General features: G+C 37.4%; 1 protein-coding gene across 1 annotated transcript in view; it reads left to right on the top strand.

Moving 5' to 3' along the window:
• The window catches only part of LOC110444917 (ras-related C3 botulinum toxin substrate 1-like), a 42,193-nt gene extending 26,979 nt beyond the window's left edge, over positions 1 to 15,214 (top strand). Inside the window, exons 2-6 of the mRNA XM_021489269.1 lie at positions 1,530 to 1,701; positions 4,587 to 4,701; positions 4,842 to 4,959; positions 7,454 to 7,614; positions 11,288 to 15,214. Of these exons, the coding sequence (XP_021344944.1) occupies positions 1,550 to 1,701; positions 4,587 to 4,701; positions 4,842 to 4,959; positions 7,454 to 7,614; positions 11,288 to 11,365 (624 nt within the window). The 5' untranslated portion in view covers positions 1,530 to 1,549 and the 3' untranslated portion in view covers positions 11,366 to 15,214. The remainder of the gene's footprint in view (positions 1 to 1,529; positions 1,702 to 4,586; positions 4,702 to 4,841; positions 4,960 to 7,453; positions 7,615 to 11,287) is intronic.
• Positions 15,215 to 15,586: the final 372 nt, after the last annotated feature.

Below are 15,586 nucleotides of genomic sequence, written 5' to 3'. Positions count from 1 at the left end.
TAAACAACAATTATTCCTAAATATTTTTAATGAATTAACTTCAAAATTTATGACGAGGTTAATTTCCGTAGAAGCTTGGACAAGTTTGATAACCATTATTATCCGACCGTAATTATTGGAGTTATTCCCCTTGGTTTCATTAATGCGATGCATGCGTTCCATGATGTTGTATTGCACTCATTGATCTACCAGTTATGTTGAATGATTTCTCTTTTAATATCAATTACTCACAAACACTTCATATATTTCAATCATACAAACAACTGCTCATTCAATGTGTGATGGGCATATTATATACCGCTCGCGGTAACCTTGTTGATTTGTCTATTAATATATTACTCCCTTATACAGATTGTTTTCAACAGAAATATGACAGAGGACTTTATTGTTGTATGCATAAATTATTAAATTTCCTCTTTGCAAGTATTTGTCATAGGACTAGATATTTGCAATTTAGTTTTAAATAAGGTAAAATTAAAACTTTTATAGGATAAAATATAGTGTTCTTATTGTAACAATTGTATGATTTAGAGTCCGGTGAAGGGCATTGTTCAAATCCTGTACCGGAATAAGCTTAACTTCACTATTATGCTAAGAAAACTAAGGAATGCAGCATGAATTATGCGAACAATTACTAGCACTAATATTATTAATCTTAAAAGTGTTGAGACAGGCCAAAAATCCTAATCTACATATATATGATTAATTGATCTCCTTTCTTTTACAGTAATGTTCAAATTATTGGGGGCGGGAGGGGGGAAACATTTTATTTACAAGCTTTAACTTGGTATGTTTGTTGCCCTAGAGAAGAAAACTCTGTTGATTTTAAACAGTCAGCCAAAGGTCAAATTAAAGTTGCTTTAACTAATAATAACAGAATTTCACATAAAAAATCATTTGTCTGGATGCTAAATTCAGAATGAATGATCACATAAAACTCACACTTGGTGTAGGTTGCAAGAACCCTGTTGAATTTGGACACAATTGTTCAAAGGTCAAGGTCACTGTTAATTAAAATACATAAATTTTCTTATCTGTATATACCTTTAGAACAACTGATAACCCTTAATAGCTAAGACTTGTGTGTGGTTGACCCATATACCCAGTAGGAAAGAGGAAATACAACAAAATGTACACTGTTGATTGTGGGCATGGTTCATCAAATGCCAAGGTCACTCTTTTGAGCTTAATTACTGAAAATGGAATTTTGTCAAAGCATATTTTCAGAACAAATGGTTCTGCAAACTTCAATGTTGACTGCCCTAGAGGGGAAGAAGTATTCTATTATTGTTGGTTGTGGGTTGTCAAAGGTCAAGGTCAATACTACTAAAAATAGAACTGCCTAGAACCTCACTTTGAGATAGAAACTCATCTACAATTGCAATAAAAACAATTTCACAAGCACAGCCCCATTTAATGAAAATCATTATTATGTTTCAACAAAAAATGTTCCTCTGGGGTTTTTCCTGAGGATATTTAAATTTGCATGTGACCACATGTTAATTGATGCTTTGCTTGATTCCTTGCAGATCTGACAGAAATTTGACGGATGTCTGTGATTATTAGTAACCATTTGTCGGACAGCATGGCACAGGGCCGGCCTATCAAATGTGTAGTAGTTGGCGATGGTACTGTTGGCAAAACCTGTATGCTCATCTCCTACACAACGGACAGCTTCCCTGGGGAATACGTCCCTACTGTGTAAGTGTATCTTGTTGCTGCTCCAGGCACAGTATGCAGTATGTATGTATATACATTTCTAATTTGTTTTTGACAAGCTTTCAAAAAAAAAGAAAAATGGAAACTACATTGCTGCCTCATAAATTTAAACAATCTCGGAAAACTTGACAGAATCTCTGAATATTGCCCTAGCATTTCTTCTTGTAATGAAGGCGGAAGTTTATTTTAATGTGTACAATTTTGATAGTGCAGCATTATTTTACTGGAATTATGTAGAAAAATTGGCTAGCTAGACATCAACAAACAGTGCATTCAAATTGTCTAAGCTCCTAGGCTTGATTTGCCAAGAAAATATTACCAGATGTTTTTGGTAACTGCAGCTATTACATGAATGGATATCTATGTAAACACTTGCAAATTGTTTTTCCAGAGTAGGTATTTTATGCAGTTAAAAGATAAAAAATCTGAAAATTTTGCTTTGTTATTAAGGCATCTGATCTATGATGAGTCACTTGGGTCACTGTGATTGTCTTTTGTCTGTCACCAGTAAACAAACATATTTTGGAATTCTCAGAAAATTAATGTCTGATTTTGATGAAAAATTTGGGTAATCATCAGTCTGAGGTGGGGATCAGAATCTAGACTCAAGAGGTGCCTAACCTAAGAGAGGGGTGGGGTGGGGGTTGAAGGTCGGGCCATAATTATATAAGGGGTCAGAGTGCAAAACCTACAAATGATATCTCCTCTGAAACTAACAATTTGGATATATATAATATATATAACATGCTGGGATGAAGGGCTTCCAATTAAGTCTGTTCAAATGAAAGACCTTGAATTATATTAAAGGTCACAGGGATCAAACAGGTTGAAAATGTTTAAACAACTTCTTCTGAATAACCAAAATGGCCAGGATGTTGATATTTAGCCAGTAGCATGCATAGATGAAGGGTTATCAAGCTTTTTTGTTTGGAATGCCCTTGATCATGACCCATTTTCAAGGTCACATTTGGTCAAATATGTATAAACATTTAAATGACCTAATCTCAATAAACAAAAGGATATAGGGTTATGATATTTTGCAAGTTGCATCCTGAGATGAAGGGCTATAAAATGTGTTCAACGTAATGACCTTGTTCGACTTTCAAGGTCACAGGGCTGAAATGTTTTAAAATCTTTTAACAGGTTCTTTTGAAGGACTTGTAGTCATAAATACTGATATTTTGCCTTTAGGTTACAAGTGTGAGATTAATACTAGGTGAGCGATGCAGGCCAATTGGGCCTCTTGATTAAACTAGGTCTTGAAATTGCAGTCCTGTGAAATCAGATATTTTTGTGGGGTCCAAATGAATTTGTTCATGGTATACATCGTTCATAGGTACATGAATTTGTGGATTACGAGTATCCAATCATTAGGAGAATTGCTTTATATAAAATTACTTCATGGACCTATGAATTTGTTAATGAAGATTACCTAAGAAATCAATAAAATTAAAAACCTCACAAAAGTTAGTGATTTCACAGTATATAGATGGATATTTGGGGTCAATTTTCTGCCTTTCATTTGAATACTCGATATTTTCCCAAAACCACTGTTTGCCTCCAAACTGATAGTGAAATAAGTAAGCCATCATCACAATTTAAAAGAATTATTGAAACTGTAAAGTATGCATAAGTTTCAGGCAAACAGGCCCTGAGGAAAGGTAGAAAAATCAGTGTTTACTACATATACTGTGCTAGTTCAAACCATTTTACATGTAGAAGTATTGCAGTAATGTTATTTAAATGTTGTTGCATTATTCCTGATCATGCAAAGATATTTACATCAACACATCTAATACCAATCTAATTAAAATTATATCTTCACATCGCTCCCGTTTACTGATATGTCGCGTTGAAGATCTAACAACATCCCGTAGAGGGTCACGTCAGAGGTCAACATGAATGCATTATCGCATTTATAACAAGCTAATCAAAGCGCGACATAACTCTTTCATTCAACCAATCAGAAAGCAGGACCTGTAGCATTTAATGCAGACACCTCGTAGCCCAAAATCCATTTTTCGACTGGTCCAGTGATAGTTTGAATATTGCGAAGCCTGTCATAGGTTAATTTTAGTTTCAGGTTGTTAAACTTTTTAACGACAACATCACCAGAAGAGGAAGTCTCTCTTATTTCAAAGCAAAATCCACAAATTGTACAAACGTTGTCTTGTAGATCGACACGGCGTGGTGTCATGGGCACCGCCATTTTCGATGCTCATTTGACACCTCTCGGTCTTTTATCATAGCAAGTGTGTTCCGAAATCATTACATCATCACTTACAGAAATGCGTAAGCTCTCATGTGATTGGTTAATGCAAAGGTCGCCTGAACATGACCCTCTATGGGATGTTGTTAGATCTTCAACGCGACATATATTAGTAAATGGGAGCGATGTGAAGATATAATTTTAATTAGATTGATCTAATACATAACAAATTTGCTGTAATAAGATCCTCTCAAGTTAACAAAATAAAGTACTATATACTTTATATTAAAAACTACTGTTTTGCAATCTAACAAGTCTGTTTCAGAGTGGTTTAGAATAGTTTTGAAACTCTCCCTTCAAATGTGTCTGATAATTTTGTTGCCTCTTCAGCAACTGCCATAACCTATGTTCTGTTATCTTAATAAGCGCCCTCTTCAGCCCTTAAATGACTTAAGCTGTTCATCTGATGTTAAACCTTTAACAACCCAGCCAATATTTCAAGCACCCTGGACACTTATTGCGGTTACTTTATGATCATTTGCAAGGTACCAATACACAAATCATACTTCTATAGTCTATACTTCTAATACACTAATACTAAAGTCACTGAGAAAAATCTCTAGGTCTGTTATCAAATAAAATCTGATTGTATTTACAGGTTTGATAACTACACAGCTAATATGATGGTGGACGGGGTCCCGGTCAGTCTCGGGCTGTGGGATACTGCTGGTCAGGAAGATTATGATAGACTTCGGCCACTTTCCTACCCACAGGTGTGTAATTTTATGTGTCGCCCACCATTGTATACCTCATACTGAAATAGACATACACATATGCTGTATATAAAGTTTGGTAGAGCTACATGTGCAGTTGGGTATAAAAGCCGCTTATTTTCTTTCTTCCTATTTTCCAGACGGATGTATTCCTGATTTGCTTCAGTGTTGTGAGTCCCTCCTCGTACGAAAACGTGACGACGAAGTGGAACCCGGAGGTCAAACATCACTGTCCTGATGCTCCTGTACTTTTAGTCGGTAATGTGTTGCAGGGAAGACAGAATGGTGGGAAGGGATATAACTGGCAGGGGTGCATGTGGAAGCAAGTGTTGAGACCGTAATAGACATCATCGGAAGTAGGAATAGCTCAGCTGCTTGAAAAGAGTATGAGCCTCTCTCCTGGTGTTTGTCACCTCGCATCAACATTTTTATTGAAACAACTTCTTCTTTAAACAAAAATGGTCCAGAGTCATGTAATTTGGCCAGGAAGTGGTATGAATTGCTATAAATTTCCTCATATAAATGAGCTTGACCATTCTTCAAGGTCACATATATATGGGTAAAATATTTTTAGCTCAGCTGGTCCAAAGGACCACCGGCTTATACAGCATGGTATCATGCAGCCCATCATTTTTAGCTCACCTGGTCCGAAGGACCATGTTGAGCTTATGCCAAACTGAAGCGTCCGTCGTCCGTCCTTCAACTTTTCCTTTAAAACGCTACTACTCCTAAACGGCCAAGTAGATTTTGACTAAATTTGATCTGGAGCATCCTTAGGCCAAGGGGATTCAATTTTGTATAAATGGTGGGTGTGGCCCCCCTGGGGGCAGAGAGGCAGGACCAAATAAGGGAAGTAGAGGTAAAACCTTTAAAATCCTTCTTCTACCGTAGGGATTAAGGGATTTTATTCTAATTTAGTCTGGAGCATCTTTGTGCCAAGGGGACTCAATTTTGTATACACATTGGGTGTGAACCCCCCCCCCCCCTGGGGGCAGAGGGGCAGGCCCTTTAGGGGAAATAGAGGTAAAACCTTAAAAATCCTTCTTTTACCATAGGGATTAAGGGATTTTATTTAAATTTAGTCTGGAGCCTCCTTGGGCCAAGGGGACTCAATTTTGTATAAACAGTGAGTGTGGCCCCTCTTGGGGCAGAGGGGCAGCCGAATAGGGGAAATAGAGCAAATTCTTCAAAATCCTTCTTCTTCTGTAGAAACGACAGGATAATGACAGGTTATATATTATCCAAAGATATGAAGCACCCTTTGGTGAAGGGGAACCAACCTGACCCCCCTGGGAGCAGAGAGGCGGGCCCAATAAGGGATATAGAGGAATAGCTTTAATATTCTTTTTCTTCTGTTGGGATGAAGGTATTTTGACCAAATTTGAACAGTAGCATCCTATGGGAAAGGGAAATCAATTTTATATAGATGGTGAGTCTGACCTCCCTGGGGCCAGAGGGTGGGGCCCAATAGGGGTAATTTAGCAAATTCATTAAAATTCTTCTTCTGTAGGAATGACAGGATTTTGTACATATTTGGTGTAAAGCATTCTTTGGTGAAGGTGACTATATTTTGTATAAACGTTGGGCCTGACCCCCTGGGGGCAGAGGGGTGGGGCCCAATAGGAGAAACATAGCAAATTCTTCAAAATTCTTCTTCTGTAGGAATGACAGGATTTTATCCAAATTTGGGATGAAGCACCCTTGGGTGAAGGGGAACCTATTTTGTATAAACTATAAAATAAAATAAAATATGGACCAAATCCTTTCATTCCTACAGAATAAGAAGGATTTTAAAGAATAATTTGCTATGTTTCCCCTATTGGGCCCCGCCCCTCAGGCCCCTCAGGCCCCTCGGGGGCGAGACCACCGGTTTATACAAAACTAAGTCCCCTTCGCCCAAGGATGCTTCAGACCAAATATGGAACAAATCCTTTCATTCCTACTAAAGAACAAGAGGCCCAAGGGCCTTAGCGGTCACCTGAGTTATATCATAGGTACGGGTAGCTTTATTAGGTCACCTGAGCTTTGCTCTAGTGACCTATTCCAATCACTTTTCGTCCGTCGTCGTCCGTCATGCATCATGCGTAAATTTTTACATAATCAACTTTTTCTCAAGAACCAGTGGATGGAATTTTTCAAACTTGGTCAGAATCATCCTTGGTAGATGAGGATACCAAATTGTAAAATTTGGATTCCTACCCCAACCCTAGGGGCCAGGGCGGGGCCCAAAAGGGAAAATTAATCAATATTTCAAAAATCTTCTCCATACTCAGAGGTATTACAGTCATTTTCTCTGCATGGATGGAAAGATCATCAGGGGCTTTATTTAAATTGTTAATTTCAGGACCCCCGAGCTATCCGTTCTCCCTTGGGGAGGGGGTAAAGTTTACTATAGTTTATATAGGGAAATAACACTTTTCAAATTTCACAAAACCTTCGGCAAAGCCTTGGGTTTCACCAAATTTGAAAAACCCTCGGGTGGAATTTCCCTATCTTACACCCCTGAGCCCTCTTTATAGGACAAATCATTAAACATATTCAGAGTGTTGTAAAGAATTGAACTGTACTAAAAACCAAGTTAAAGTTCTCTTGCAATGTCAGGCTAAACCTACAAAGTGTCATTTTCATGGTTGGCAAATTTTCCATCTCTGAAATGTTCATATGACCAATGGTAACTTGCTTGGACAAATGAAAAAAGATTATGTTTGGTAATTTCATTTTTCCAGTTTGATAATAAAAATTGTCTTTCCAGGTACAAAAATAGATCTTCGAGAAAACAAGGACGCCATTGGACAACTGGCATCTCAGGGTTTACAGCCTGTGAAACGGGAACACGGCATCAAACTCGCAAACAAAATCCACGCCGTTAAGTATATGGAATGTTCAGCTCTCACACAACGTGGATTAAAACAGGCAAGTTTCTGCATAAAAAATGTGTAATGACCCTCTAGCAAAGTACAGATAACTTCAGAGGGCTGTATGACATATCACTTATATACAAACATGTATTTCATCTACAGATGTAGACATGTATGTCGTTGATAGACCTATTTAGCATACACATTTAACCATACTCATGCTTAGATGTTTTAGCTGATTGAATTGAAATTGAAATTAAAACAAGAATGACTTCCAAAAATGTATCTCCATTTTATGCAATGGTAACTTAGGATCACTATTCCCCTCCTGGATGTCACTTTGTCCACTTGTTTGCTTCAAATTTCATGAAGCAAGTTGAACAGAAATCTTTGATGGGAATATATATATATGGGACATATTGTTTTAAATTGAATTGTTTTGTGTATATCTACAATACAGAAATAGGATCTATTATGAATTTTTATAAGTTTGTATAAACGGTGGGTGAGGCCCTTCTGAGGGCGGAGGGGTGGGACCCACTAGGGGAAATAGAGGATTTTTAAGGCCACCATCATCTGACGGTGGGCTATTCAAATCACCCTGCGTCCGTGGTCCGTCGTCCGTCCGTAAACAATTCTTGTTATCGCTATTTCTCAAGAAGTACTAGAGGGATCTTTCTCAAATTTTATATGTAGGTTCCCGTTGGTCCTAAGCTGTGCAGGGCAACTTTTGAGACTGATCAGATAAACAACATGGCCGACAGGCAGCCATCTTGGATTTTGATAGTGAAAGTTTGTTATCGCTATTCCTCAAGAAGTACCTGAGGGATCTTTCTCAAATTATATATGTAGGTTCCCCTTGGTCCTGAGCTGTGCAATGCAACTTTTGAGACTGATCGGATAAACAACATGGCCGACAGTCAGCCATCTTGGATTTTGATAGTGAAAGTTTGTTATCGCTTTTTCTCAAGAAGTACCAGAGGGATCTTTCGCAAATTTTACATGTAGGTTCCCCTTGGCTCTGAGCTGTGCAGGGCATTTTTTTGAAACTGATCAGATAAACAACATGGCTGACAGGCAGCGGGGGTTGATTTTGATATTGAAAGATTGTTATCGCTATTTCTCGAGAAGTCTCGGAGGGATCTTTCTCAAATTATATATGTAGGTTCCCCTTGGTTCTGAGCTGTGCAGGGCATTTTTTTGAAACTGATCGGATAAATAACATGGCTGACAGGCAGCCATCTTTGATTTTGATATTGAAAGATTGTTATCGCTATTTCTCGAGAAGTATCGGAGGGATCTTTCTCAAATTATATATGTAGGTTCCCCTTGGTCCTGAGCTGTGCAATGCAACTTTTGAGACTGATGGATAAACAACATGGCCGACAGGCAGCCATCTTGGATTTTGATAATGAAAGTTTGTTATCGCTATTTCTCGGGAGGTACGGTTGGGATCTTTCTCAAATTTTAAATGTAGGGTCCCCTTGATCCCTCGTTGTGTATGTTATATTTTGAGACTGATCATAAAAACAAAATGGATTAAAAGAAGAACTAAACAGATCTTTCTCATATTGCAATGATCGATTCTGTTTCTTTCACATTAAGTACTGTACTAGTAAATATGTGAAATGACAAACACACTTTGAAGGTTGGCTTTCATACACATCAGTATTAAGTTTAGATCAAAAGTTACCTCAAGGTGCATTTACTGTTAACATGACTCGATCAAACAGATTAGAGGAAAGAAGAGAAAAGATCGAACTGACAAAGAACTAATGAAGATGGTACAAAGGTGGGCGCCAAGATCCCTCTCTGGGATCTCTTGTTTTCTCCTACTATACAAGTGAAGGGATTTAAACCAAATGCAGTCGTAACTCTTTCCGTACCGTTGTCGTGTACACACGACAACAATATGTCACCCTGGTCCCCGTTGTCGTGTACAGATGACAAAATAAAGGGCCGTCTCAACCCCTTTGTCGTGTACACACGACAAGAGACTCTGATGTAACCTGCCTGATGTTTAGTTGGTTATCGCACGAGACTGTCGCGAAAAAACAATTAATTGTCGCTAAAATCAGAACCCATCGGTTTGGAAGAAATAATTTTAGTTGTGCAGAGTAAACTTTTTTATTATGTGACTTAAAGTTTTCGCATTTGCCGCAAGATGTTTGCGTTTGGTGCCTCAAATGTAAACAAGATGGCGGAAACCTAATTCGATACGAACACTCGTAAATTCATCATCAGATAGTTGTTGAGAATTATGGAAGTAAATTTGAATATTCTAATATAAGTCTTGATGAAATCTACTTGGTATTTAGAAAAAAAATCAACGACTCCACATTCGTAATCATAATCAAACCCCATTGGAAACCTGCACTACAACGCTGTGTTAAATACAAGGAATCGTATCGTTTATTGCCAGGCAAATGTCGATTTCTCAGTCATAATCAGCTGCCAGTTAGTCATTATACTGCGAAAATTAAGAAGTGTTTGTCTATGAACCAGAACATGAAACAATAACAATATTTGTTCACGGTTACCTGTTTAATTCTTGCGGCAGTTACACCTAGTCTAAAAAGTACATTAAAAATCCGCCATTTTGTAATATGCGCGGGGGCGAGTCTAATAAGTACGTCCGGTACAGAATCCGGACCGGGGTTGCGGTACGGAAAGAGTTAAACATGATTAGGGACAAAAGAATACATTTTGTATAAACTGAGGTGTGTGGGCCCCCTTCTAGGGTGAGATGGGTGGGGCCCATTAGGGGAAATAGAGGAAAACATCAAAGATCCTTCTCCTTTTGTACCGATGAAGGGATTTTGACCAAAATTGGTGTGGAACATCATTGCCCAAAGGGTTCTCAGTTTTGTATAAACGGAGGGTATGGCCCCCCCTGGGGGCAGAGGGGCGGGGCCAAATAGGGGGAAAATAGGTAAATCTTTAAAAATCTTCTTCTCAACCAATAGAAGGATTTTGTTGTTCTAGAGCATCTTTGGACAAAGGATCCTCAAGTTTGTATAAATGGAGGGTGTGGCCCCTCTAGGGGCATGGGGCGGGGCCCAATAGGGGAAATAGAGGGATTTTTTTCTCCAACTATACAAACAAAGGGATTTAAACCAAATGCAGTCTGAAGCATGCTTAGGGACGAAAGAATCAATTTTGTTTAAGCTGAGGTGTGTGGACCCCGTTCTTTGGGGCAGATGAATGGGGACCATCAGGGGAAATAGAGGAAAACATTAAAGATCCTTCTCCTTCTGTACCGTTGAAGGGATTTTAGAGCATCTTTGGGCAAAGGGAATTGAATATTTATAAATGGAAGATGTCCCGCCCCCCCCCCCCCCCCCCAGCAGAGGAGCATGGCCCAATAGGAGAAATAGAGAAAAATATTTTCCCTTCTGTACAAATGAAGGGATTTAAAGTTTACCAATAGGGGAAATGGAGGAAAATTGGGACATAACATGGAAACTCATTTTCTTGGTGTCTTTCCCACCAAAACAGATTTATATGTAGTTCTTCTTGCAACTTTGTTTCTTGTACTCCTTTGATAAACCTGTATGGTACTCAGCAGGTTTTAAATTGAAAAATAAAATACCAGGTGAGCTATTAAGGCCCCGGTGCCTCTTGTTTGATGTTTATAGAAAGGTTGAGTAATGTTTGTTAATGTACAATTTACATTTATTTGATGTTTATAGAAGGGTTGAGTAATGTTTGTTAATGTACAATTACAGGTATTCGATGAAGCATGCAGAGCAGTCCTACAACCTCAGCCAATTAGAACGAAAAATCACAAGTGTGTTCTCCTCTGATTGTTGATACATCGTTTAAACTGTAGCCATGTGACCTAATGTGGCAATTTTAAAACTTATCATCATCGGCTGAATCTCTTCTGTTTCCTGATTGGCTGTTCATAGTGTCATAATAACTTGGATATATTCTCTAAAGTGAATTCAGTTTATATTCATGGTGACGACAGCATTTTCTATTGATTGCTTCACAGATGCTTTGGACTACAGTGTGTAAAGTCTGGGATATCTGATCCTGTGTTTTTTCTGAGGATCATCAGTTTATGAAATGTACAGATAAAATGTAATGGGAAGAGCCTGGAATCCTGGCCCCAATTTCTTAGAAAAAAGTTCAGACTTAATTTTCCAATAAATTTGTTTTTGTCTTATTACCTTATATGAATATGAAAGTATTAGAAATTATTCAAAAATGTTATTGCGAGAAACTTTCAGATTTTGCTCTGATGTTCTTGACCCTATTTCAAAGTTTGAGGGAAACCAGCTATTATTTTCAAATAGAAAATATGGATGATTAATTTTGTTTTTTATTAAAAGAAGTGATTTCATGGCAAAAACAAAACATTGGAGTTAAATGGGGCAAGAAGCCAGTAGGGCTGTAACAATTCACTGTAGTTACAATTTGATGGATTTTTGATTATTTTGGTTCTTCTGAATTTTTTTTATTCAATTATTTTGGCTGTGAATGTTAATATTGGCAATATTAACCGATGAAAATAACTATTAATACTACATTTTAAGTTGGTTTATAGGTGGTTGGTGGTGCAGTGGATAGCGCACTTGCCTTTCACCAAGGCCGCCGGGGTTTGTTTCCCCAATCGGACCTAAAAAAGGTATGGGGTCACCTGCCCGATCACATTGATTTCTCCAGGTATTCTGTTTTCCTCCCACATTAAGATCCCCTGCATGCTAACATCCGGGCCAACAAGAATGATTACTATAAGTTGTAAAAACTTGTTTCATAATTGTTGTAAAATAAATAAGTTTATGTATAGTCAGTATATATGCTTACTATGAATTAACTCAAATTTCAGGATTTTCTAAACAAGAATCGAACCAAATGAAATAAATTGTATCTTGAACTGTATTAATCGCTACAGCACTAGGAGCCGGTGGTATAAAAGGAACCAAAATGATGCTGCTGATTCACATGGAAACAGCGAACCTCCCTCCACAGATTCTCGCGGAACCCCGTTGCCAGCAACCACTGAATGTTTGAACTGGACAGGAATGTAGTGTCTTATCAATGATGAAATATTTGTTCATAATATGAAGGATGAAAAAGAAACCCAAGTTATTTCTATTGCCATATATATATCTAGAATGTTTCATGTGTGTATTTATATATATCTCATCTCTTGTGACTCCACAGATTTTGCTGAAACTTTCAAATCAATTTTATAACCTGTGTGAAAGACGATTCTTTAAATCAGAGCAACCTGTTCAACTGTAATGTGATCGTTGTACAACCTTAGTTACTTACACAGGGGTGGCACAGATCCTGAATTCCACCGCCCATGTATATATGTGTATTATGTACCGTGGGATTTGGTATATGTGCTACGCCCCTGTCGTTACATGGATTCAGTTAAAATTAGAATATTTCTACATGTGATTACCATGTGTTGCTATCTTATATCGGCTAGTCAGAACATGAGTGCTGTTCTCTAAGATTTGATGTTCAGGAAGTTTTTTTTTGAAAATAGAAAAAAAAAATTGAAGTTAGAAATCATTTAGATATGAAGTTATAGAAAATAAGCTTGGTTACATAGAAAACACAGACTCACACACGTAAAGGCAGCCTCTTGTACATTTATTTGTCAGAAAGATAGCTATCGCACAATTGTTAAAGAAACCTTAATCACTGGTGGCTCCACACAGAATTTTACAAGCTATTTCATAGAAATATTTTACGTTTTAAACGATTCAGTTTTAATTTAGTTAGTCGATGTGAACAAATGTTGTATAATTAGCATGGTTGCGCTGTGATCAGTGTTTACAACTTTAGGACACTTGGATCAGGAAATTAAAAAATATTATCTCTTGATAGGTTTTCAAATTTTATTAGTACTATTACGAACTGTAGACAAATTTTAACAATACACAGGTTATTCTTGGATCATGCTTTTGATATGTTTGTGAAAGTATTTGTTCACTTGTTTGATATTTCCACAAATCTAGAGAAAGATTTCTTGGGTGAATGTGTTCACAGTAGTGCTGGTTTTCTCTGCCCCCCCTAACCTATTCGCTGTAAACAGCTCCCCTCCAACCTGTTATAAGCACCCCCTCTCCTTTTTGGGCACTATATAGAAATGACATAAGCGCCCCTTTCCCAAACATGCTCTATTCTGGCCCTCTCCTGTTAACAAAATATTTATTAGTTAACTTTATATCCGACACTTCAGTCTCGTAATCTGACAACACAGTGTCCAAGTGTTTTAGAAAAATTAAAAGAACAGTTATCAAGTTCTCCCTGTGAATATGTCCGACAGTTACATCACCTTTACAGCAACGGACACAACCTACATTTTGTTAAAGGTGTCTCTGTCATCTTATTTTTAAAGTGCTCTGGGCTGAAATTATGATTTGAATATGATAATGTAAATAGGTGGTTTGCTCATCTACGACTTGTTAACATCAATAGTAGTGACGATTGACCATACTGATCGTGACAATCGGTAAATAAACAATCTTTTTATATATGACCAAACCTGATGCTTTCCCTATTTGAATTTTACACGAGCACACTGCTTTCACATTTTTTGTTGTGTATTGAAGAGTTATCTGTTACGGGTATGTTGGTACATGTATGTAGGTACAATGTAGGTAAACAATTGATTTTGTTGATGTTGTCATTGACCTTGATTATTGATTTCCTTACTAATGCTTTCATAGTTTAAACCTGGACAACCCCACAAGAAACATTTGATAACCTTTCAATATTTCTGAATTAATTAAGAATTAATCATTTCTTTGAGGAAATATAATTTAAATTCCCAAGGAAAAAACTTGAATAGAAGGATGAAGATGTTTAAGTTAGAGTGTGTAGGGGATGACTCTTAATTATGTGAAAATGAAGTTGTGAGGCTATGCCCTGGGGTTGTATGTCCCTGTCAGTGTGGCCCCTCCCTATGGTAACCCTATATCCCCCGGTTGTGACAATATATATATATATATGGACTATTTTTGGTTGATATCATTAGCCAATGCAAGATCTTATTGGTAAATATTAATGGAGTATATGAAGATATAACATAAATCATACCCTTTTATTCTTTAGTGATACTAGCATTCAATATAAATCCCTAGCCATGCACAAAATATCATATTGCTATAATTAGTATTATATAGGGTCACTGTTGCTTCATCACATTGTGTGTTGTGACCTATAGTGCAACATGTCATCAGATTGTGTGTATGTGTCATTGTCTCATCTTCTCTTTGTGCGTTTAATTACTGTCCTGTCATCACAATGTGTGTATCGGGCTGATTTAATTCAAACATCATTGATATCCCATGATATCCCTAGCTTATATAATTACACGCTGTATGTATCCCCCTATCATCAACTACCATTCATATTTGGTCCTAAATTGACAATTACTCATATTGATTTCATTTCTCAACAAATATTCAGGATTTTTTATATTCAATTCAGGAAAAAAAAAAGTTTGGGTATCTATGTGAATTGAATTGATAGAATTTTGTAAAAGTTATTTTTTTTACTATGCCAGCCACAGTTTTTAGGTCACCTGAGCGTTGTCCGTCGTGTGTCATGCGTCGCCTGTTGTCCGTCGTCCGTTAACATTTTAAATTTTCAACTTAAGCTGAAATACTGGCAAAAAGATTTCATTGATACTTCATAGGAATCTTACTGACAACTCCCTGACCAAGTGTTGTTACTTTTCGGGTCGATTAGAAATCCAATATGGCCGCCACGGACGCCATTTTGAAAAACTATTTCAAACTTAAAGTCAACTTCTGCTGGGCCGATTTAACTGAAACTTAGTAGGAATGATCGACTCATGGTCCTGACAATGTGATGTTATTTTTCGGTTCGATCAGAAATCCAATGTGGCTGCCACGGCCGCCATTTTGAAAAACTATTTCAAACTTAAAGTCAAGTTCTACTGGGCCAATTTAACTGAAACTCATGGTCCTGACAAAGTGTTGTTATTTTTCGGGTCGATTAGAAATCCAATATGGATGCCATTTTGAAAAACTATT

Source organism: Mizuhopecten yessoensis, unplaced genomic scaffold, assembly GCF_002113885.1.
Source record: "Mizuhopecten yessoensis strain PY_sf001 unplaced genomic scaffold, ASM211388v2 scaffold2065, whole genome shotgun sequence".
Lineage (NCBI taxonomy): Eukaryota > Metazoa > Mollusca > Bivalvia > Pectinida > Pectinidae > Mizuhopecten > Mizuhopecten yessoensis.
This window is presented reverse-complemented; position numbering and strand designations above follow the sequence as displayed.